At 56.0% G+C, this 23,364-nt stretch overlaps 6 protein-coding genes across 6 annotated transcripts; 1 reads left to right on the forward strand and 5 right to left on the reverse strand.

The window, feature by feature from the left end:
• Positions 1–2,441: 2,441 nt before the first annotated feature.
• Positions 2,442–3,187, reverse strand: PHACADRAFT_253530 (uncharacterized protein; the record flags this gene model as incomplete). Its single annotated transcript, XM_007394212.1, has 1 exon — positions 2,442–3,187. A coding segment is annotated over exon 1 (388 nt), but the record flags the coding sequence as incomplete, so codon positions are not given.
• A 630-nt stretch (positions 3,188–3,817) lies between these two features.
• Positions 3,818–4,593, reverse strand: PHACADRAFT_253532 (uncharacterized protein). Its single transcript, XM_007394213.1, has one exon. It carries the CDS (start codon positions 4,143–4,145, stop codon positions 3,825–3,827), a length of 321 nt encoding a protein of 106 aa, XP_007394275.1. The 5' UTR covers positions 4,146–4,593; the 3' UTR covers positions 3,818–3,824.
• A 29-nt stretch (positions 4,594–4,622) lies between these two features.
• On the reverse strand, positions 4,623–5,489 carry PHACADRAFT_253533 (uncharacterized protein). The gene has a single exon (XM_007394214.1). It carries the CDS (start codon positions 5,159–5,161, stop codon positions 4,889–4,891), a length of 273 nt encoding a protein of 90 aa, XP_007394276.1. The 5' UTR covers positions 5,162–5,489; the 3' UTR covers positions 4,623–4,888.
• A 1,802-nt stretch (positions 5,490–7,291) lies between these two features.
• PHACADRAFT_253534 (uncharacterized protein) lies at positions 7,292–8,014 on the forward strand. The gene has a single exon (XM_007394215.1). The coding sequence runs from the start codon at positions 7,336–7,338 to the stop codon at positions 7,678–7,680; it is 345 nt and encodes a 114-aa protein (XP_007394277.1). The 5' UTR covers positions 7,292–7,335; the 3' UTR covers positions 7,681–8,014.
• Position 8,015: 1 nt separating this feature from the next.
• Positions 8,016–8,606, reverse strand: PHACADRAFT_253535 (uncharacterized protein). Its single transcript, XM_007394216.1, has one exon. The coding sequence runs from the start codon at positions 8,407–8,409 to the stop codon at positions 8,248–8,250; it is 162 nt and encodes a 53-aa protein (XP_007394278.1). The 5' UTR covers positions 8,410–8,606; the 3' UTR covers positions 8,016–8,247.
• A 10,899-nt stretch (positions 8,607–19,505) lies between these two features.
• Positions 19,506–22,685, reverse strand: PHACADRAFT_253538 (uncharacterized protein; the record flags this gene model as incomplete). The annotated part of the gene is made up of 7 exons (XM_007394217.1): positions 19,506–19,826; positions 19,887–20,099; positions 20,171–20,397; positions 20,457–21,520; positions 21,543–22,098; positions 22,150–22,274; positions 22,453–22,685. Coding segments are annotated over 4 exons (1,386 nt in total), but the record flags the coding sequence as incomplete, so codon positions are not given.
• Positions 22,686–23,364: the final 679 nt, after the last annotated feature.

The following is a 23,364-nucleotide window of genomic DNA, read 5'->3' on the forward strand; positions in this document are numbered from 1 at the left end:
AAACAAGAACGGCTCGACACCGCTACATATCGCTGCAGAAAATGGCCATGCCGACATTGCGCGTACCCTTCTCGACCGCGGTGCAGCTGTCGACGCGCGGGGACAGGACGGGTGGACACCGCTACTTCTCACTGCATATCATGGCCACGCCGACATTGCGTGTACCCTTCTCGACCGCGGTGCAGCTGTCGACGCGCAGGGGACAGGACGGGTGGACACCGCTACTTCTCACTGCATATCATGGCCACGTCAACATTGCGCGTACCCTTCTCGAGCGCGGTGCAGCTGTTGACTCGCAGAATAAGAACGGGTTGACACCGCTACACATCGCTGCACAAAATGGCCACGCCGACATTGCGCGTACTCTTCTCGAGCGCAATGCAGCTGTCGACACGCGGGGACAGGACGGGTGGACACCGCTACATATCGCTGCACAAAATGGTCACGTCGACATCGTGCTCACATTTCTCGACCACGGCGCGGCTGTCGACACGCAGGATAAGGTCAGATGGACCCCGCTGCTCTACGCGGCCTGGAATGGGCACATCGGCGCCTCCCGCGTTCTCCTCGGCAATGGTGCCGACGTCGCAGCCGTGGACATCTACGGATTTCGCGCGCTGGACCATGCGAAGGCGAAGGGACATACTGAGGTCATGCGCCTGCTTCTCGATCACGGCGCCGAAGAGAACCCACCACACGACGAACCCGCGGCCTGAGACGTGCATAGACATCACGATGGGGCGCATCGCACATGTGCCGTACAGCCCGTAACGCGTTCGCGGAGGATAGGCGATTTGGAGGTTGAGACACTGTTAGGAGGAGACAAGCGGAGGGGATGGACAGGCGAGCGGTACGCAAGGTCAAAAGCCCCGGTGCGGCAATGTGAGAAGTGGGCGAAGAGACATCTCGAGGGGCGATCCACCAGTCTGGCTATATGATTTTTGTGCTCGTTCAGCGTATATTTCATACATTCTTAGAGGATAGAACACTGCAAAATTATGCGCATATTTTGTAACTGTAGAATCGATATCATACTTGGACACTCCGCTGCTGCAAATCCTACCACACCCCGCCGTCCTCAAGCTAGCTTAGCACCCTTGTTGAGATTATCGAGACAAACCGTATCATCGCAAGCGTACCCTCGACGATCCGTCCTGATTATCCCGCTCCCCTGCGTCGTCTTGAAGACCGTCTCGTCATTGATGATTGCGACGCCCATGCCGAATTGCATCATGGAAAGCGGCCTGAGGGTACACGGTGACCGAGATTGGAGAGTGGGTTGCATCGTGCATGACAAAGTCGCGGTGACAGAAAGGGAGAAGATTTCAACCAGTCGATGAGTTTCACGATGTGCTTGAGAATTTACTACGTGCTTACGCTTTAGCTCGCAGGTGTGCACGTCGCCAGAGACGCCACGAGTTGTCAGAGTGCACCTTCACGAAATATCTCGTTCCTGCCGTCCAGGATACTTTGGTACTGGCATTCGGCGATGAAGAGGCGTGCTCCGGGTGACGGCGGCTTGGTGAGCGAGGCTCGCGGAAGATCATATCGGCTGCGCACCTCATTGAGATCCCGGCCTACGCTACTTGTCCAAATACTTGAAGTGCACGCCTGGCACTGCACGGCCAATGACATGCCCGACGGTGGCCTGTTGGCTCTGTTCGAGTTAGATCGATTTGGAAGCATGTTCAGCTTCCAGCGGGCACGATTCTGGCAGAGCACCAGAGAAACAGCAGTTCACGAGCGGCATATTCAGTTGTGAAGCTTTGAAGGCCAACGCCTTTGCAAACGCGAGGTAGCAGTAGCTGAGAAAGGGCAGGAGGAGGACACAGCGCAAAAACAACAAGATATATCGAGATTGCGCTTGCACGCTACGATTAGACAGCTGATGATATTTGAGCGCTTTGAGCGTCCTTCCCCTGCAAAGAGCCGACCGATGTGCCCTCCGCCCCAGCGTACGCCGAAGTAAAGGCCTTCGCATGCATACACTTCCCATCAAGTGCACTGTGGCGGATCTGGGACTAGCTCAGGCCAAGTTATAGTGCATGGCAGTGTCCGGGCCTAGCCTATATAGCCTGCGAGGCTCTCTTTCTTTCACGCCACTGCCACCTGCCATACACTTCTGAATGTCCCCTTCCGCCTTTCCATTTCTTTCTGCAACAATGCAAATCTTGACCTCGGGCTCTCGAGCGTCCTGGGCGCCACTCACGCCGATTCGCGCTATGTCTAGGTGTACCGGCCAATCGATTCTCACAAAGATGTTACTACTACGGCTTCCTCCTTCCCAAGAGGCGAGATGTTGATTAGTATCGTTATTTTTGTCTCAGCCGGAGTGCGTGCAATGGAGACTCAAATCGTTGTATATCTGGCAAGGAACTAAGATGCGGGCGCGATATCTATAAAGAAGGTATCAGCCACCACCTCTCCAGCATGTACGGAGATTACTAGCTTACCAACCAGCTTTCGTGGTAACGGTGCCGGATCCACTCCTCAAGATCACGAGCAATCTCGTCCGCATGAGAGAGAACAAGCCAGTGGTCCGCGTCACACTCTTTTATAGTCAGAAAGTGTCTGCTGAACACCTCCTGCGTAAAGGACACGTAGCAGGTCTTGGGAAAGCAGACATAGTCGTGTTTCGCCGCGCCAAAATAGATTTGCGCATTGTCCGGCGGGAAATTTGCACTCTGACGGGATCTCTGCAGCAAAACGCTTGCATTAGCCACGTCAAGTGAGAGATCTCCAGGGGGATTCAGAGACGCACACCGGTCATCCTCGGCGGACAACTGGCTCGTCGCGAACTCGAACCAGCACGTCAGCACCGCAAAGCCGCTGCGCATGAACGTCTCTCCGCGTCTTCCTTGGAGAGGTAAGCTGGCCAGAACGAGACAAAGTTGTCAAGCAGACTCTTCTCGAGTGCGTCCGTCGAGGCCAGGTGCTTTTTCTAGGTCGCAGGGTTGCGGAAACATGACGCTGACGAACGAGTCGATCTGCGAAACACGCCAGCGGTTATAGGACGAGGTGTGCACGTGTCTGCCACCTACGTGTGGCCTTGCTCGCGTCTGATTTACCGAGAAATTTCAGTCGGCCGAACGTCTCGTACCCGAGAGTACAGGAACATTTGGAAGTCCATCGGGGGAAGGGCTTGTACGAAGGAGGTGGCGGGGAAGGCGTAGCCGAGGATGCGTTCTGGGGCGCAAGATCGCCCTGCAGCCCCTGCAGTTGGCGGCTTAGTATCCAGGGTAGCCCCCAGCGATGAGGAACAGAACAAACTCACCAGTCCTGGCCGATGTAAATAACTTTCTCAAGCCTCTCGGCATCCAAGGCATCGACAGTGTCTTTGGACATCAGGCTCGGGACGTACGCTGCCGGGTCGGTGTGCTTGTCGGTCCCGCCATACCCGAGCATGTCCAGGACGAGTATGCCGTAGCCCTCGTCGTTCAGACGAGGCACAGTGGATGCCATTCGCGAGACGTGGATGGGAAGCCATGACAGAACGGCAGGGTCGAGTCGATCTGCGAGACGCGTCAGAAACTGCAGGACGAGGAAGGCACACGTCCGCCACTACATGCGTCCGGATGACCTCGTTCGCGCCCGGCTACTTGAGAAGTTCCACTGAATGTCTCGTATCCAAGGTGCTGCTCCAAGAAGCCCAAGAGCGCTTGGAAGTCCACCGAGGGCAGCATTTGCACGAAGGAGATGGCGAGGAAGACGTAGGTAAGGACTCACTCGGGATAACAGTTCGTGAGGCACGAGATCGCATTGTAGGCCTGCGGGTAGCGGTTTAGCACCTGAGATATTCACAAGCGAGAAGAGATAGGCTGAGCTCACCAGTCATGGCCGACGGCGATAACCTTCTCACACTTCTGGGCATCCAAAACATCGCCGATATCTTTCGATATCAGGCTCGGGAGGTACGCCGCCGGGTCGGTAGGCTTGTCGGTCCCGCCATACCTGAGCATGTCTAAGGCAAGCACGCCGTAGTCCTTGTCGTTCGAGCGAGGCACGATGTGTCGCCAGTCGTGAGACGTGGATGGGAAGCCACGGCAGAATAGCAGGATCGGCTTGGAGGACTGGGGAGGGGAGATGCAGTAGCGATGTCCCAGGCCGCGAGAAATGACAAGGTCCTTGTACAGTGATGCGTCCATGAGACGATGAAGTCGATGGGAGGGGGAGTAGTAGACTGGTTCGCGTGTTTATGCGGCATAACGGCCGGCAACGAGACGATTTCAGACCAGCCGAGATTTGGCCAGGAATATCGCGGACAGGGAACCAGAATAGTTTTCTTTCTGTGAAAGATGTAGGAAGAGGCTGCAATGAGATGCATTAACGCTCAGCGCGAGCAGCGATGCAGGCTCAGAGCAGGTCACGGCCAGTCCGAGGTTACTGAGAAGAAAACCGCCGTCCTGCAGGGTGTCACCCGCGGTCTGGTTAGGGTTTGAGCTGTCAGGCGCTTTGGCCAGGGTTCGCTTGATGAGCGCCCTTGAGGACGGCTTGCTGAGGGGCGAGGACGGTACCGCTGCCGACAGTACCAACTTCGACACACGGCATTGAGACAGTAGACTTTCGCCATTGTCCGTTCTGCAGCGAGCGCGGGTAAGCGATGAATATCAGTAAAGCCAGGCTCTCTACTCACGGTTCCACAAGCATCATGCAGCTGGAGCTCCCGACGTTCTGCGCAGAGTTCTGACTGATAGTCAAGATAGCAGCCAGAATATTGACCGCATGGGCATTGAACCCTCTAACCGAGCCAGCCATCGCACTGCCGACGACGTTCTTCTTGATGTTCAGGTTGCACAGCGCCTCGACGGTCGTCTTGAGGGCAGTATTGGAGATCTTGCCGAGAATGATGGCTTCGGCGACGATACATTTGCCACGGCCCTCGATCCAGCTAATTGCAGCGGGCTTCTTGTTTATTCGTGCAGCAATTGCCCGAAAGCGCGAGGACGGTCATCTCTGGGAACTCCCTGTCCAAGACTTCGAGCGCCTTCTCCGTCGCCTTCAAGATCGTGTTCATGCCCATCGCAGCGCCAGTGCGGGTCGTGAAACGAGCGTACAGTGTACAGTCGGCCATGGCACACTTGACGCTCTGGAGCTTGTCGAAGCGGGAAGTAGACTCGAAGGCCTCCTTGACAATGCCGTAGCCCTCGGGCTCTCGATCCATGCGCGAGCAGCGGCGGCCCGCACGATACTCGGGAAGTTGACGGCAAGTCCAAGACTCATGCCGTCGTAGGTGACAACGGTCGTGGCACCGCCAGAGTTGAGCGCCTTGTATTCGCGAGAGATAAAAACAACAGGTGCGCTCTCAGCGGTGGCCATGGGAATAGTGCATTTCGCCGTAAATCTTCAGAGGGCCAGCGATACCAAGTGGAATGGGCATGTAACCAACGACGTTCTCGCAGCATGCACCCATCGCGCGGGAACAGTCGTAGTTGGCTGTGGGGATATCCTAATGCTCAAGTGTCTTGGCCTTCGAAGCACGAGCTGTCGCAAGGTCAGTATGAGGTATCTTTGAGCATATACGCGCGTGCTTACAAGTCAATGCACGACGGATCGTGACCACCCTATCGAAGCCACCAAGCATCTTCCCAAGCGTGTACGCGGCGATCTCACCAGAAGGATGACATCTTCGTCCGTGGGTAGTGACAAGCTTGCAGACGCTGGCCGGGGATCAATCTCGAATACGTCGATGGTTTCCGTCGAGTGGCCGGGTCGGGTCGTTGCGGACATGCTCGGCACGGGCTGCAGCCTCGGTAAGGAGGCGCCCCCTCTCAAGCTTCGCGTCGACAGTTGTGAGATCAACTGGGATGCTGAGGGCCGGTAACTTGTGCTCCTTCACAGGACTGTCAAGAAAGGCACGGGCAGAATGAGGCTCGAGCATCGAAGAAGGATGGGAAGTGACAACGGGCCCAGTGCTCGGGATGAGGATGGAAGGCCTTGGGGAATCACAAACATCCTCGTCAACGACCTTCTTGGATACGCGCGCACGAGAGCGAGAGCGTACGCCACCACGAACGATCGGGAGCCGGTGTTAGCGGCAACGCCCTTCAGTAAGAACCCGTTAAGGGCAATACTGATACTGAGAAGAACGGAGATCCACTTGGACATGACGAATGATTAGGGTGGACCAGCCGGACGTGAAGTTCTCGACAATTTCGCTGGTATTGGCTGTCCACGCGTCAGCACTAGTGCAGCCGGAGCGCACACTAGAAGTGAAAGCGATAGGATATGCCTGCGTAGCTGCTGAGGTAGCGCAAACATGAATGAAGGGCGCAATCTTCACATAAATCGAGGTGCCGTTGACGGCGGTGGTCGCTTCTACTTCGGCCAGAGCGGACAGGACGGTGGCAGCCTGGAGAGAGGTAAAATCAACGCGTGGATGGTCTCCACCAGCGCGGGGAGTGTGTCCGTGGTGGCACGCAAGAGCTGTCGCTGGGGAGGGTCGTGCAGAAGTTAGTGGTGTATATGGTGAGGAAGGCCGCTAGCTGTGATACATCCTCGTCAGTAGCTTGTGATAGCAAAGAAAGGTGTGCACGCACGAAGAGAAGCTTCAGCCTGGCTATCAGATCCACCTCAAACTCCTACGAGAAGCTGGGACAGGCCGGGCAGGTGCGAGCTGAAAGAGCTCGCGCTCGAGAACTGTTCCCGCCGCTGCTGTTATTCGGCTCGTTGCTGTTCGAAGACGTGCTGAGCGCAAAGGGGCGCGACTAGGTGTTCTGCAAATGGCTGTGCAAGAACGACGGCGGCTCGTAGCGCATCGAGGAGCCGATTGCAGAGACGGTGCTGTTACAGTGTGCGTGGGTGGTGAACTAGTGCAAGGGGTGCGTCGGCGTGTGCAGTGGCGGGGACTAGCCCAGCAGGAGCGAGAGCGCAAGATGTTCCGCCCGCGCCAGGGGTGCTGTCATGGCTCGAGCTGTGATGGGGACGCATTGATGGCTCGTCGAGGTGGAAATATCAATAAGAGATCATGTGAGCTGTCGAGGGCCGGTAGTCGTCGTACGGACTGACGGGACTTTCACTTTCTCGCCCGCTCTTCCAAAGCGTAATCCCGGCATAGTCCGACATCACACCCAGAATTCAGATCCCGCACGCGCTATGATTAGATAGCTGATTAGATCTGGGCGCACTCTAAAGAGCCGCAAGACCAGCATGTTCCACTTCTTTCTGCAACAACGCAAGCCTCGACCTCGGGCCACCAAGCGCCGCAGTCGCCAATATTTACGCCCTCAGTTTGCGCTGCGCGTAGGTGTACCGATCAGACGAGACGTTGATTTTATCATTTTCTTTCTCAGCTGGGTCGGGCTACAATATTCGCTGTAACTTACAACCGGCAAGAAAATGAGACACGAGCGTGATATCTATGAAGAAGGCATCAGCTACCGCATCTTCCGTACGTACGCTAGCTCAAATGTCAGCTTTCGTGGCGGCGGTGCCTTCGATCCATTCCTCAAGATCGCGGGCAGTCTCTTCTCCGTGAAAGAGAATAAGCCAATGGTCCGCGTTGTATTCTTTCATCGTCACGCTGTGCCCGCTGAACGCCTCCTGCCCAAGGGACGCACAGCCGGTCTTGGGAGTGCAGACACAACCGCTCCTCGCCGCGGCGAAGCGCTGGCCGGCGGGAACTTGTGCTCGGAAGGTATCTATGCAACAAGGCCCTTGCATCAGCCACGTCAAATGGGATAGATACAAGAGGATACAGAATGCACGCTGGTCGTCCTTGGTGGAAACCTGGCTCGTCGCGATCTGAAATCAGCACATCGGTGCCGCGTCTGAATGTCTCCGCAGCGTGCGTCGCATCTTCCTCGAGCAGGTGAGCTGGCCGGAGCAAGACAAATTTGTCGAGCAGGCTCTGCTTGAGCGTGACCGTTGAGGCCAGGTGCTCTTCCCGGACCTCAAAGTCGTGCAAACACACGACACTGACAATGAGCCGATTTGCGAAACGCGTCGACGGCTGCAGGACGAAGCGGGCACGCATCCTCCGCCGTACGTGTACCTGGATGACCTCGTTTGCGTCCGGCTCACTCGAGAACTCCCATTAGCCGAACGTCTCGTGCCCGAGCTGCTGCTTCAGGGAGCCCAGAAATCCCTGGAAGTCCGCCGGGGCAGCACCTGTACGAAGGAGGTGGCGAGGAGGATGTAGGCGAGGACTTGCTCGGATTACTAGTTTGCGAGGCGCGAGATGGCCTTGCAGCCCTGCTGTTAGTGGTTCAGTACCCGAGATAGCCCCAAGCGAGGAGGGACAGGAAGAGCTCACCAGCCATAGCCGATAGCAATAACCTTCTTAGGCCTCTCGGCATCGACGACATCCGCAATATCTCTGGATATCGGGCGAGGGATGTCCGCCGCCGGGTCGGCGGGCTTGCCGGTCCCGCCATGGCCAAGCATGTCCAGGGCGAGCATGCCGTAGCCCATGTGCTTCAGGCGAGGTACAAGATAGCGCCAGTCGCGAGAGGTGGATGGGAAGCCATGGCAGAACAGCAGGGACTGGGCAGGGGAGAAGCAGTAGCAGTACTGTACCAGATCGCAGGAGGTAATGGCGTCCTTGTACAGCGATGTGTCCAAGAGATGATGATATCAATGGTAAAGAGAGAGTAGCAGATTGGCTTGCGTATTTATGCGGCACAATGGCCGGCACGAGACGATTTCAGACCAGCTGGAACTGGCCTGGAATATCGCGTCCAGGTCATCGGAATATTTTTTATTCTGTGGAACACGCAGGAAACGGCGGCAGTAGGATACGTCAATGTTCAGTGTGGACGAGGACCGTCCCGCAGGCTGTCATTCAGGTTAGGGTTTGTGGCCCGCATACGATATTATGGGCGCTACGAGGACCGGTCCCAACGTCAACGCCCATTCTGCACGCACTCCACGACCTCCTACCGCTCAGACCGTGGCTCGTCGGTGCCCTCAATGCTTCTCCACACTTGTATCTGCTTGATTCCTGTCACTTATGCGCACTGTCTCAAGTCTCGGATCGCGTATTGCGGTCATGACAAGTCTAGCTAAACCCTGATTGAGATCTTTGGTACGTCTGTTTCATGCGCAGTGCGAGCTTCACCTGACGCATTAGCAGAAAGTACATTCTAGACGATCCAGTCAGTAATGCATGTCCCACGCGAGCGGTTTGAAGGCCCAACCGAGTGGTCGAAGAGGCGAGGATTCTCGACGTGCGTCTCCCTAATTATTGCATCTCATATATCCTTTGCTTATTGACAAGCTCAGTGGCTCTATCGACCTAGCCATTTCTTGGCAGAGCGGATAGCTAGACTTTGACACACAAGCGTCCGACGCTTCTATCCTTCTGCTCGACGACGACCAGTCTTGCCAAAGTGCCATTCGGCGTTTCAGCCTATTCGCCGGTGGCCCGCTCGGTGTGCAGGTGAGTTCTACTGTCATATGCACTGCATCTGCCCTAAGGGAGCTCAGGTTCTTGAAGTGTAGGGCATTCTCGTATAGTTCAGACTTCGGCGGCGCAAGCTTTGTGTTTTTAGACATTATCGCTGTATACGGCGGCTTCTTGTTCTGTCGCCTCGCCTCCGCTGCCCTATACCGCACCCGAATGGACCTTTTCCTTAGCCTTCGCCGAATGCTCAAACCTTGGCTCATCCCCGCGTCTGTGGAGGCGTACCCCTACCATCGAGCATGTCGTAGGAGCGTCGCGAGATGTCCACATCGGCGACGTCCTGCACTATCATCGGCATTTGCACCACTCGAGTCCAGAAGCATCGAAATACGATTGCGCTGGCCGTAGAATTTGAACGAAGGGAAGGCAAAGCAGAAGAAAAGAAGAAAGCGACCGTCCACCTCCATCCGCAGATCTGGCGGAAGATTTATTCGGCGCATCCAGCGAGGGCCGCATTACAGGTACGTACTCTTGAGAAGCTGTGTATGCGTTTATCAATGACTATTCCGGCAGATGTGTCCTTCCCATACATCGCATTTCATTCGCATCGATGACAGGAAATTGTCCGGCCAGTTTTCACAATCCTATCACCGTCCGAGCCCGCATATACAGCCACCAGGATCGATCATACAGATCCCTTGTGCATGTCATAACAAGATGGTGGTGTTTGGAATGCCGATATACTTCAATAGGGCAGAACGGAACAGCAGGAATCTGTTACTTTCTAGATGATATCGCTTTGCAAGGCGAGTTCTGCGTGAAGTCAAACAAGATGAAGCTGACAGCGAGACAGGTCTGAGTGTTCCGGATGTGCGCGTCCCTTTTCAACATTACATTCTGCGGTGTAAAATCCTACATTGTCTCGAATTTCGCAAAAATGCGCGCATGCAGGCATTTTTCTAACCTTAGACCAATATGGACTCTGTATCCTAGACCCGCTGCCCATAGCCGTGTATGTCTAATCGATGCTCGTTTCATAGCTGCTGACGCGTCTTTGACTACGTGCGTGAAGAGGGCACCACTGCGACATGCCTGCTTCTGAATACCCCACCGCAATACGCCCAGTCATCGTGGAGTGAGAGTTCGGACACGTATTTGCATCAGCGTACAGATTGACAGCTCATGGTCGGTTCCGTTTGCGGATGTGCCCGACGCCGCAACCTGCACGAGGCAACAGCGCATCAGGACCCTCCTCGTTGCACAGCGTCTACGCCTCGCTTTTTGACCACAACTACGCTGCCAGCGCAAACAGAGGAAACGGACAACGCAGAGGTACTGCCTAAAGTATGTCGTTTTCATCTCAACATCGTTCTGGCGCGTGGGGCGAACTGCCATGCGGCTCTGCAGCGTCAGCTCCGCTTGCCCAGACTGTCGTTACGCCGCGGCGACCCATGCTCATTCACGTCGTCGTTCTACGAGGCTGACTCCTGCGCAGCAAGAAGAAATTTACAGACGATACCTATCCACCGCTGCCACGTGGAGGGCAAGCCGACGGTGATCTAGGCGATCGTTCTCGCTACACCCGGACCAGCTTTCTCGCTTGTTCTATCGCTGCTGCCCCTGCAATAACCGCGACGATCATCGTTACTTCGAATTTTCTAAGCTTATTGCTCGTTTCTCTGGTAAGCTCGCTCTGTGACCCGCCCAACCTCAATATTCAGGCACTTTATCCGTCAGGTTTTCTTTGTCTTTCCGAGTGTTGGCGATGCAAGAATCCGTTCTTCGGTGCGCTGTAACGGCTACACTCGTTTTCATGTCATGATATACTCACAAGGACTTATTCTACTCTACTTAGACGAAAACGAGAACGGTCACCCGACTCCCCGGATAGCCGAAAACGAAAACGGTCATCCGACCCGGACAATCTGACACCGGTGAGTTCTTGGCATGAAAGCACGTTTTGTGCAAATACCTCGTCACGCCTAGTGTGCTGATATTCCCTCGCAGGTGGAGGATGCGGGCTGGCGTTTCGAGCTGGAAGGGACGTCTATCGTAGTTCCTTGTGAAGGCCCTCCTTGGCAAACTGCCACCCCCGACACGACTGTGATCTCTGCTGGGCTCGAGCAACGTGTCAACGGAAATGGAGACTCGGACACAACCTCGGAGGAGAACCGCCTGAACATCTGGGGCACGGTGCAACTTGCGAGGTCGGGACGCGTCCCTGAGGAGCTCTTGTTCAGATCTCTACGCGCGGACAACGGCACAATATTCCCCTTAAAGCCGTCTCGACGCTCTGAAGTCCCGCTCCAACAATTGCACGTGGGTCGCGGTACTATAACGAATATGTTAGCAGCTGTATCTTGTGCCGACATCGATCTGCAAGAACTGCTCTGCAACCTCAACCACATCCTCCAAACCGACTACTCTTTGGACACCCCTGGTCTTGAAGGCTGCTTGCAGCATTTCATGCAACGGTCGAAGGATTTTGGGGAACTATACGGCTTCCTGCGTTCTTGGTGGCATAGCGATTTCCGCCACGTCGTGGACAAGGTAGCCGCTCGTGAAACGGAGCTCGAGACGATCCGCCGCGACGCTATCCGTGGATCCTCCATCCAGAACTCCAGGATTCCTCCCCGTCGTGTATGGGATCTGCACTCCAACCGTGTCCTCCCGCTTCACGCTCTTCCCCGAGAGGCAGGCTCTGACCCTGGAGATATACCATCCAAGGTCTGGTGTGTCTCGCATAGCTGGGTAGACGAGAAGGATCGTGTCGACGTATGGACGAAGATTAACGGAGAGCGATGGCCTGTCCCTACCCCACGCAAGACGACCCTCGACCACGTTCGCATAGAGCTACTGAATATGGGCGCCGAGTCGTCCTCACAGGCTCCTGCTGAAAAGATAGGTTGGCTGGCATAAGGGGTCTCCGAAGAATGCAAGAATCTCTGCCACGATCCCCACAGACCAAAGGGACTATACGGTGGATACTGCAGCGAGATCGCCGTCCGCCACTGAGCGTCCATATGCTTGAGTAACAGGGTCCACGCGACGTCCGGGCTCACGTTCTCGTCATATATAGGTAGTGTGCGGCATTGGAAGATGTACGCAAGCCCAGAAATCCTGTCGAGCTCGTTGGTGCATGAGCGTTCGCGAAGAGTTTGGGCAAGGCTAGAACCGTCTCCACGGCTGTTGACCGCTGTCACGATACTGCGAAGACGGCCGAAGAACGCATGGCCATCTATGAGAGGTCTTCCTGATAGGCCTCCTGGAAGCCAGCTGAGCGGAGACTCCTGCAACGTCCAGACACGATTGAACCACTGTCGTGTTGAGCCCAGGATGGCTGGTGAGGTGTCGAGAGGCAGGCCGAGGCCATTGAAATAGATAATGCAGGGTGTCGAGGGACGGGAGTAGGTGTAGCCGATGGTGGGGACGTCGAGCTTCCACTCCTCTTGCCGTTGCGTCTCGTCCTTGTCTCGTCCTCTCTGCCTTAAGCATAGTACATCCAGCCACGCGTGCAACCTCACGCTCGTAGATCCGAGCCAGCTCTACACTAATACACAGGGCGTCTACTTCCATTCTGGTTACGTCACTGAATCATGTCATATCCTACTGGACGGTACCGCTCAAGCTGGAGCGGAAGAAATCGAGATATCCTGTGGAGATCAGGGGAAGTCTGTCAAGCTCTCAATCCTCGGCAGACATGGGGTACTTCTGGACGGCTTGCCATACTGCTTGATCAATTCTGGAGAAGACGTGGAGCGCTGGGTTGTTGGCGAAATAGTTGGAGAACAGACTGGAGATGGAGAGGAAGCACTCTTAGTCGCAAGATGGGCGGTCGTCCGGGTCGATCAAGACGAAGGCCAGCGGCTGGAGGCACTGCTAGCCGCCAGCAGGCGACGGATGCGAATAGTATATTGTACCGCAGAAGAGGCTGCACGCCGAAGCTCGAGAGTATACGACTATACTGTGGTACGTGATTGTCATGCTGGGAATCGCAGTGCAAGCGTGACTAACTCCAATCTCGTACTACCGATAGGCATACAACGAGCTGGCCGAGCTCAAATTGATCGGCGACTTCGAGACACCTTCGGTTCGTGTGCACCTGCGTCGCCATCTATTGTCAACGTGACTGACTCATGTGACCGCCAGTATTGCACACTCTATGCAGTACAGAACAGGCCCGACTCACGCATACTACTGTCCAACATGAACCCACCTTGGGTACCCAGCGACGATCGTCCTACCATCCCACAGATAATCATCCCGGAGCTTGTCAACCAGCGGATCGTATGCGGGAGCTCTTCCGCCAACGATAGTCGAGCCATCGTTTGGGGGTCGATTCAGCTGGCTTCGTCGTTCGGAAGTGCATCTGCCCATGAACTCTTTCGGTCATCAGGTGGAGGTGAATGTTACACTCTCCGGCCTCCCGACACTCCCATTCCCTCCGCCGTCCCTCTGCAGTGGGTATACGTTGGACAAGGAGCGATACCTAACTCACTCGCGGACATCCCTTGTCGCCCCCTACCAATTGATGATCTGCTCGCCAAACTCAACGACGTCCTTGGTACATCTTATCCGCTCGAAACTCCCGGTCTTCGTGACTGTTTAGAGTATGCTATCAGCACTTCACGTGATTTCGGGGAGACGTACGGAACACTACGCTCGTGGTGGTCTGGGGACTTCGTTGCAGCATTCACGGGGATGAGGGACCGTCGCGATGAGATCCAGCGAAGGCGGGACGATGCCATTCGCGGCCACTCCATCCAAGATCCTCAGATCCCGCCTCGACGTGTCTGGGACCTGCTCAGCAACCGAGTCCTTCCCTTCCATGCGATGGCTTGGGAAGATTACGAGGACCCTAGCAGCTTGCCTGCCGACCTATGGACGGTATCACATACTTGGGTCGACGAACAAGAGCGCGAGTGTGTCGTGACACCGATCAACGGATGCCGATGGCCTGTCACGATCCCGCGCGGCACATCACTCGACCACATCCGCATCGAGCTGCTGAACATGGACGCTAAGTACGTCTTCCTCGATGTCCTCTGTCTATGGCAAGAGGGCAGCGCGGACGGCGACAAAGTTCGGCTCGAAGAGTGGAAGCTCGACGTGCCTACGATCGGTCATATTTACCAAGCCCACCCGCGCGGAAGACCATGCATCACGTATTTCAACGGCTTGGGCTTGCCGTTTGATGCGTCGCCGACGGCTTTCAAATCGGATCGTCACTGGTTCAATTGCCTGTCTACTGTGCAGGAGACCATGGATAGCTGGTTACCCGGTGGGCTCACCGCCGCACCTCTCTCCAATAGTCCGAGTTTCTTTCCTCGTATGCAGGACCTCATCTCGAGTATGTCTCGCCGGGACCGATTCACCCACGTCATCCAAGCCGTGAAGAGTCGGAATTGCCCCACAGACCTTGACAGGATAGCCTGTCTTGGTTACCTCCTGCAATGCCCGACACTACCGCTGTACGATCGGTTGGTCTCCTTGGAGTCCGCATGGATGTTGCTCATCAAGCACATGCCTTCGTGGGTCAGGATGTCTCTCTTCCTTCAGCACGAATCCGACGCTCCGTTCGGACTCTGGATCTCATGGCGGGGGCTCTCGGCGTCTCCATCGGCGGTGCTGCTCCCAAATCAGACACTTGACACGGAGCAGCTGCAGCTGGTGAATCCTCAGCAAATTCACACAAATAAGCCCGGAGAGTATTACCATGCCGGATATGCCACCGAGCCATGCTATATTGTATCCTCACCCGACGACGCCTGCCGAAATACTGGTGTAAAGCAAGTGTTTCTACTGTACTTCTACAATCGCACTGAGCCCATCACCGTGCAAGTCAGCGCTACCGAAGTGCATGGATGTCTTGCCCCGGATGTTCCGTATCGCTTCGTCGGCGTCGGGTCGCCCCGGAAGGATCGCTGGGTTGCAGCTGAAGTGGTCGGAGAGCGGGATGTGCAAGGGAAGAAAGCTGTTGAGGTGATCAAATGGGGTGTGATCCATATGGATGAGGACGAGGGGAGGAAACTCGTTGGGCTGAAACTAGGAGAAAACAATTTGAGGGTGGTATATTTGTGGGGCGAGGAGGCTATGGGCAGGAGTGGGCATGTCGAGAAGTATATCGCGCACACTCCTTTCGAGCGCGGGGCATCTGTCAACACACAGGCAGAGAACGGGAGAACGCCACTGCATTTTGCTGCACAATATGGCCGGATCGACAACACGCGCACCCTTCTCGACCACGGCGCGGCTGTCGACGCGCGGGAACAGGACGGGTGTACACCGCTACATATCACTGCACAATTTGGCCACGCCGACATTGCGCGTACTCTTCTCGACCGCGGTGCAGCTTTCGACTCGCAGGACAAGAACGGCTGGACACCGCTACACGACGCTGCACAAAATGGCCACGTCGACATTGCGCGTGCTCTTCTCGACCGCGGTGCAGCTGTCGATGCGCGGCAACGGGACGGGTGGACACCGCTACATATCGCTGCAGAAAATGGCCGCGCCGACATTGCGCGTACTCTTCTCGAGCGCGGTGCAGCTGTCGACGCGTGGCAACGGGACGGGTGGACACCGCTACATATCGCTGCAGAAAATTGCCACGCCGACATTGCGCGTACTCTTCTCGAGTGCGGTGCAGCTGTCGACTCGCAGAACAAGGATGGCTGGACACCGCTACATATCGCTACACAAAATGGCCGCGCCGACATTGCGCGTACCCTCCTCGAGTGCGGTGCAGCTGTCGACTCGCAGAACAAGAACAGTGCGACACCGCTATATATTGCTGCACAAAATGGCCACACCGACATTGCGCGCACCCTTCTCGAGCGCGGTGCAGCTATCGACTCGCAGAACAAGAACAGTGCGACACCGCTATATATTGCTGCACAATTTGGCCACGCCGACATTGCGCGTACCCTCCTCGAGCGCGGTGCAGCTATCGACTCAAAGAGCAAGACCAGTGCGACACCGCTATATATTGCTGCACAAAATGGCCACACCGACATTGCGCGTACCCTTCTCGACCGCGGTGCAGCTGTCAACTCGCAAAACAATGATGGCTGGACACCGCTATATACCGCTGCACAATTTGGCCACGCCGACATTGCCCGTACCCTTCTCGAGCGCGGTGCCGCTGTCAACTCGCAGAATAAGGACTGCTGGACACCGCTACATATCACTGCAGAATATGGCCATGCTGACATTGTGTGTACCCTTCTGGAGCACGGTGCAGCTGTCAACTCGCAGGGCAAGGATGGCTGGACACCGCTACATATCGCTGCACAATATGGCCACACCGACATTGCGCGTACCCTTCTCGAGCGCGGTGCAGCTGTCGACTCGCAGAACAAGAAAGGTGCGACACTGCTACATGTCGCTGCGAGTCACGGTCATGTCGACGTCGTGCTCACTCTTCTTGAGCACGGCGCGGCTGTCGACGCGCGGGAACTGAACTGGTGTACACCGCTACATATCGCTGCACAAAATGGCCACGCCGACATTGCGCGTACTCTTCTCGAGTGCGGTGCAGCTGTCGACGCGCGGCAACGGGACGGGTGTACATCGCTACATATCGCTGCACAATTTGGCCACACCGACATTGCGCGTACCCTTCTCGAGCGCGGTGCAGCTATCGACTCGCAGAACAACGATGGCTGGACACCGCTACATATCGCTTCACAAAATGGCCATGCCGACATTACGCGTACCCTTCTCGAGCGCGGTGTAGCTGTCGACTCGCAGAACAAGAACAGTGCGACACCGCTATATATTGCTGCACAAAATGGCCACACCGACATTGCGCATACCCTTCTCGACCGCGGTGCAGCTATCGACTCGCAGAACAAGAACGGGTGGACACCGCTACATATCGCTGCACAATTTGGCCACGCCGACATTGCCCGTACCCTTCTCGAGCGCGGTGCCGCTGTCAACTCGCAGAATAAGGACTGCTGGACACCGCTACATATCACTGCAGAATATGGCCATGCCGACATTGCCCGTACCCTTCTCGAGCGCGGTGCCGCTGTCAACTCGCAGGGCAAGGATGGCTGGACACCGCTACATATCGTTGCACAACATGGCCACGCCGACATTGCGCGTACCCTTCTTGAGCGCGGTGCAGCTATCGACTCGCAGAACAAGAAAGGTGCGACACTGCTACATGTCGCTGCAAATCACGGTCGCGTCGACATCGTGCTCACTCTTCTCGAGCACGGCATGGCTGTCGGCGTGCAGGATGAGGACGAACGAACCCCGCTGTTCTATGCAGCCTGGAAAGGGCACATCGACGCCTCCCGCGTTCTCCTCGACAACGGTGCCGACGTCGCAGCCATGGACACCCACGGATTACGCGCGCTGGACCACGCGAAGGCGATGGGACACACTGAGGTCGTGCGCCTGCTTCTCGACCGCGGCGCCGAAGAGAACCCACCACGACGAACCCGCGGCCTGGGACGTGCATCAATATCACACGGATAGGGCGCGTCGCACATGTGCCGTACAGCCCGTAACGCGTTCGCGGAGGATAGGCGATTTGGAGGTTGTGACACTGTTAGGAGGAGGCAAGCGGAGGAGATGGACAGGCGAACAGTAGGCAAGGTCAAAAGCTCCGGTGTGGCGATGTGAGAAGTAGGCGAAGAGACATCTCGAGGGGCGATCCACCAGTCTAGCCATATAATTTTGTGCTCGTTCAGTGTATATTTCATATATTCTTAGAGGATAGAACACTAGAGGATTATGCACATGTCTTGTCACTGTAGAATCGATATCATACTTGGACACTCCGCTGCTGCAAATCCTACCACACCACGCCTGTCCTCAAGCTAGCATAGCACCCTTGTTGAGATTGTCGAGACAGACCGTATCATTGCAAGCGTACCGTCGACGATCCGTCGTGATTATCCCGCTCTCCTAGGCCGTCTTGGAGACCGCCTCGTCATTGACGATTGTGACGCCCATGCCGGATTGGATCATGGGAAACAGCCTGAGGGTACACGGGAAACACCTCGTCTCTCGGGAAGGAAGACACCACAGTGGTAAGATCTTTGCGAGAATCCGATTGACCGGTACATCTACACGTAGCGCGAACCAAGGGCGTGAACGGCTCTGACTACGGCGCTTGGAGCCCGAGATCGAGGCTTGCTTCGTCCCAGAAAGAAGCGGAAAGGCGGCAGGGCAGGAGGCATTCAGAAGCATGTGACGGGTGGCAGTAGCGTGAAAGAAAGAGAGTCTCGCGGGCCAGAGGGTAGTCTCAGACGCATGCACTGCAACTCGAGAGCTTGAGCTCGTCCCGGATTTGCAATGTACACCAGCGGGAAACACCTGGAGGCCCTGCATGCAAAGGCCTTCACGTGTTCGACGTGCTGATCCCTGGTAGCTGAGGCAGAGAATATTCCGGTCGGCAGCTTGCTGCAGCTCTTCGCAGGATACGCTCAAATCTAATCAGCTATCTAATCATAGCACGGGGTGTGACCTCGGACCATGCCGGGATTCCGCTCCGGTATATATCTCGCCTTGTTGCGCGGCGTGCTCGTCATTCTCTCAACCGTTGACGATCCCCTGTGTCCTCCTCCTCCTGCCCTTTCTTAGCCAGCGCTGCCTCGCATTTGCAAAGGCGCTGGTCTTCACAACTGAATATGCCGCTCGCGAGCTGCTGTTTCCCTGGTGCTCTGTCACGATCACCGTGCCCACTGGAAGCTGAAGATGCTCACAAATCGGTCTAGCTCGAACAGAGTCAACAGACCACCGTCGGGCATGTCGTTGGCCGTGCAGCGCCAGGCGTGCGCTTCAAGAACTTGGACAGGTAGCCTAGGTCTGGGGTCTCAATGAGGTGCGCAGCCGATATGATCTTCCGCGAGCCTCACTCACCAAGCTGCCGTCACCTAGGGCACTCCTATTCATCGCTGAACGTCAGTGCCAATGTGTCCTGTTTGAGGATGCGCTCTGGCTTCTCGTGGCGTCTCTGCCGTCGTGTACACCCGCGAGCTGGAGCGTAGTAAGCACGTGGCGAGTTTTTATGCATGTCGTGAAATTCACCTATCAGTTTAAATCCTCTCCCTCTCCGTCACCGCGACTTTGTCATGCACGATACAACCCACTCTCCTCCGCTGCCAATTGTTGATTCTTATTAACTTCTTTTTCAACTGGGTCGCGTGTAATAAATTCAAGCCGTTGTACGGCTGGCAAGGAACTAAAACGCGGACACGACATCTACGAAGGAGGCATCAGCAACCGCATCTTCGGCACCTACAGTCGGCTTTCGTGGCTGCAGCGCCTTCGATCCACTCCTCACGATCTTGGACAATCCCATCTGCCAGTGGTCCCCGTCGTACTCTTTCATCGTCACGCTGTGCCCGATGAATACCTGCGCGCGAAGACCGCATAACCGGTCCTGGAAGGCAGACATAGTCGTTCTTCGCCGCGGCGAAGTATATTGGCACGCTGGCCAGCGGAAACCTGCGCCGCGGCAGGATCTCTGCAGCAAAACCCTTGCATCAGCCACGCCAAGAGAAATCACGGGGATACAAAGACGCACACTGGTCGTCCTTGGTGGACAGCTCGCTCGTCGTTATCTTGAACTAGCACGTCGTTGTTATTGCACTTGACAGTCTCTACAAGGTGTTTCGCGTCTTCCTTGGACAGATAAGGTAGCCGGAGCGAAGTGAAGCCGTCGAGCAAGCTCTGCTCGAGTGTGCCCGTCACGGCTAGGTGCTCCTTACAGATCGTAGGGCCGTGCGGAAATACGACGCTGACGAACGAGTTGATCAGCAAGACGCGTCAGAGACTGCAGGACGAGGAGGGCACGCGTCTGCCACTTACATGCATCTGAATGACCTCGTTTGCGTCCGGCTACTCGAGCTTCCATTGACCTAGTGTCTCGTACCAGAGGTGCTGCTTCAGGAAGCTCGGAAACACTTGGAAGTCCACCGAGGGTAGCATTTGTACGAAGGAGATGGCGAAGAAGACGTAGGTGAGGATTCGCTCGAGATCATAGTTTGTGAGGCGCGAGATCGTAGTTTGTGAGGCGCGAGATCGCCTTGCAACCCCTACCACGGGCATTTCAGCATCCGAGACAGCCCCAGAGAACAGGGACGAGACGACTCACTAGTCATATCCGATAGCGATGACCTTCTCAAGCTTCTTGGCATTCAAGACATCACCGATATCAGGCTTGGGACGCACGCCACAGGGTCGGTGAGTTTGTCTACCCCGTCACAGCCGAGCATGTCCAAGGCGAGCACGCCGTAGCCCTTGTCGTTCGAGCGAGGCATAACGTGGCGCTAGCTGCGACGTGGATGGTGAGCCACGGTAAAATAGCAGGATCAGCTTGGAGGACTGAGGAAGGGAGATGCAGTAGCGCTGTGCAAGACCGCGAGAGGTGACAAGGTGCTTGTACAGCGATGCGTCCATGGAATGATGAAGTCGACGGCAGGAAGAGAGTAGTAGACTGGAGTGCGTATTTATGCGGCATAATGACCGGCAACGAGACGATTTCGGACCAACCGAAACTTGGCCAGGAATATCGTGGATAGGGAACCGGAATGGTTTTCTTTCTGTAGAAGATGTAGGAAGAGACTGCAGTGAGATGCCTTAACGCTCAGAGCGAGCAGCGATGCAGGTTTCAGAGCAGAGTCACGGCGAGTCCGGGGTAGCTGAGAAGAAAACCGCCATCCTGCAGGGTGTCAGCCGCGATCTGGTTAGGGTTTGAGCTGTTGGGCGCTCTGGCCAGGGTTCGCTTGATGAGCGCTCTTGGGGACAACTTGCCGAGGGGCGAGGACGGTACCACTGCCGACGGAGCCAACTTCGATACACGGCATTGAGACCGTAGGTCTTCGCCGCTGCTCGTTCTGCAGCGAGCGCGGGTAAGCGATGAATATCGGTGAAGTTTGGGCTCTACTCACGGTTCCATAAACGTCATGCAGCTGGAGTTCTCGACGTTCTGCGCAGAGTTCTGACTGGTAGAAGGCAGCAGTCGAGATATTGGCCGCATGGGTATCGAGCCTTCCGACCGAGCCAGCCATCACACTGCTGACCGAGTTCATCTTGGTGTTCGGGCTGCACGGCGCCTCGACAGTGGTTTTAAGCAGTCTTGACGATCTTGCCGAGAATGGTGACTTCGGCGACGATGCCCTTGCCACGGCCCTCGATCCAACTGATCGCGGCGAGCTCCTGGCCTGTGTAGCAGCTGCACGAAAGCGCGAGGACGACCATCTCTAGGAACTCCTCGCCCAAGACTTCGAGCGCCTTCTCCGTCGCCTTCAAGATCATGTTCATGCCCATCGCGTCGCCGGTGCGAGTCGTGAAACGAGCGTACAGTGTGCGGTTGGCCATGGCACACTTGACGCTCTGGAGCTTGTCGAAGCGGGAGGTAGACTCGAAGGCCTCCTTGACAATGTCATAGCCCTCGGAGCTCTCGATCCATGCGCGAGCGGCGGTGGCCTGCATGATACTCGGGAAGTTGATGGCAGATCCAAGAGTCCTGCCGTCGTAGGTGACAATGGTCGTGACACCTCTGCCAGAGTTGAGCGCCTTGCATCCGCGAGAGGTAGAGCCAGCAAGTGTGTCCTCGGTGGCGGCCATGGGAATAGGGTACATTTCGCCATCGATCTTCAGAGGGCCAGCGATACCAGGTGGGCTGAGAATGTAAGCGACGGCGTTCTCGCAGCATGCACCCATTACGCGGGAATAGTCGTAGTTGGCCGTGGGGACATCTGAGTGCTCAAGCATCTTGGTCTTCGAAGCACGAGCTGTTGCAAGGTCAGTACGAGCTATCTTTGAGTATAATTGCGCGTGCTGACATATCAATGCACGACGGATCGTGCCCGCCCTATCGAAGCCACCAAGCATCTTCTCAAGCGCATACACGGCGATCTCACCAGAAGGATGACTTCTTCGTCCGTGAGCAGCGACAAGCTTGCAGACGCTGGGCGGGGACCAATCTCAAATACGCCAATGGTTTCGTCAAGTGGCCGGGTCGAGTCGTTGCGGGCATGCTCGGCACGGGCTACGATCTTGGTAAGGAGGCGCTCCCTCTCAAGCTTCGCGTTGGCAGCTGTGAGATCAACTGAGATGCTAAGGACCGGTAGCTTGTGCTCCTTCACAGGACTGTCAAGAAAGGCACGGGCAAAATGAGGCTCGAGCATCGGGAAAAGATGGGAAGGGACAACGAGCCCAATGCCCGGGATGAGGATGGAAGGCTTTGGGGATTCACAAACGTCCTCATCGACGACCTTCTCGGATACGCGCGCACGAGGGCGGGAGTGTACACTGCCACGAACAATCGGAAGCCAATGTCAGCGACAATGCCCTTCAGTAAGATCCCGCTGAGGGTAACGCTGATACAGAGAAGAACAACAATTCACTTGGACATGACGGATAATGAGGGTGGGCCAGCCGGACGTGAAGTTCTCGACGATTTCGCCGGTGTTGGCTGTCCACGCATTAGCACTAGTGCAGCCGGAGAGCACACTGGAAGTGGAAGCGATAGGATACGCCTGCATAGCTGCTGGAGTAGCACGAACATAGATGGAGGGCGCAATCTCCACATAAATCGAGGTGCCGTTGATGGCGGTGGTTGCTTCTGCTTCGGAGGGGACGGTGGCAGCCTGGGGAGAGGTAAAATCAACGCGTGGATGGTCTCTATTGGTGCGGGGAGTGTGCTCGTGGTGGTGCGCAAGAGCTGTCGCTGGGGAGTGACGCGCAGAAATCAGTGGTGTGCATGGTAATGAAGGCCGCTAGCTATGGTACACCTTCGTCAGTAGCTTGTGATTGCAAAGAAAGGTGTGCACGCACGAAGAGAAGCTTCAGTCTGGCAATCAAATTCACCTCAAACTCCTACGAGAAGCTGGGACAGGCCGGACAGGTGCGAGCTGAAAGAGCTCGCACTCGGGAACTGTTCCCACCGCCGCCGTTGTTCGGTTTGTTGCCGTTCGAAGACGTGTTGAGCGCAAAGGGACGCGACTGCGTGTTTTGCAAGTGGCTGTGCGAGGACGACGGCAGTTCATAGCACATCG

The sequence above is a fragment of the Phanerochaete carnosa genome, assembly GCF_000300595.1.
Source record: "Phanerochaete carnosa HHB-10118-sp unplaced genomic scaffold PHACAscaffold_4, whole genome shotgun sequence".
Lineage (NCBI taxonomy): Eukaryota > Fungi > Basidiomycota > Agaricomycetes > Polyporales > Phanerochaetaceae > Phanerochaete > Phanerochaete carnosa.

What these genes read in the sequence shown, in the direction of transcription:
- PHACADRAFT_253534 (XM_007394215.1), top strand. Translation starts at nt 7,336, where the DNA reads ATGAGACACGAGCGTGATATCTATGAAGAAGGCATCAGCTACCGCATC.
- PHACADRAFT_253532 (XM_007394213.1), bottom strand. Translation starts at nt 4,145, where the DNA reads ATGGACGCATCACTGTACAAGGACCTTGTCATTTCTCGCGGCCTGGGA.
- PHACADRAFT_253533 (XM_007394214.1), bottom strand. Translation starts at nt 5,161, where the DNA reads ATGGATCGAGAGCCCGAGGGCTACGGCATTGTCAAGGAGGCCTTCGAG.
- PHACADRAFT_253535 (XM_007394216.1), bottom strand. Translation starts at nt 8,409, where the DNA reads ATGGGCTACGGCATGCTCGCCCTGGACATGCTTGGCCATGGCGGGACC.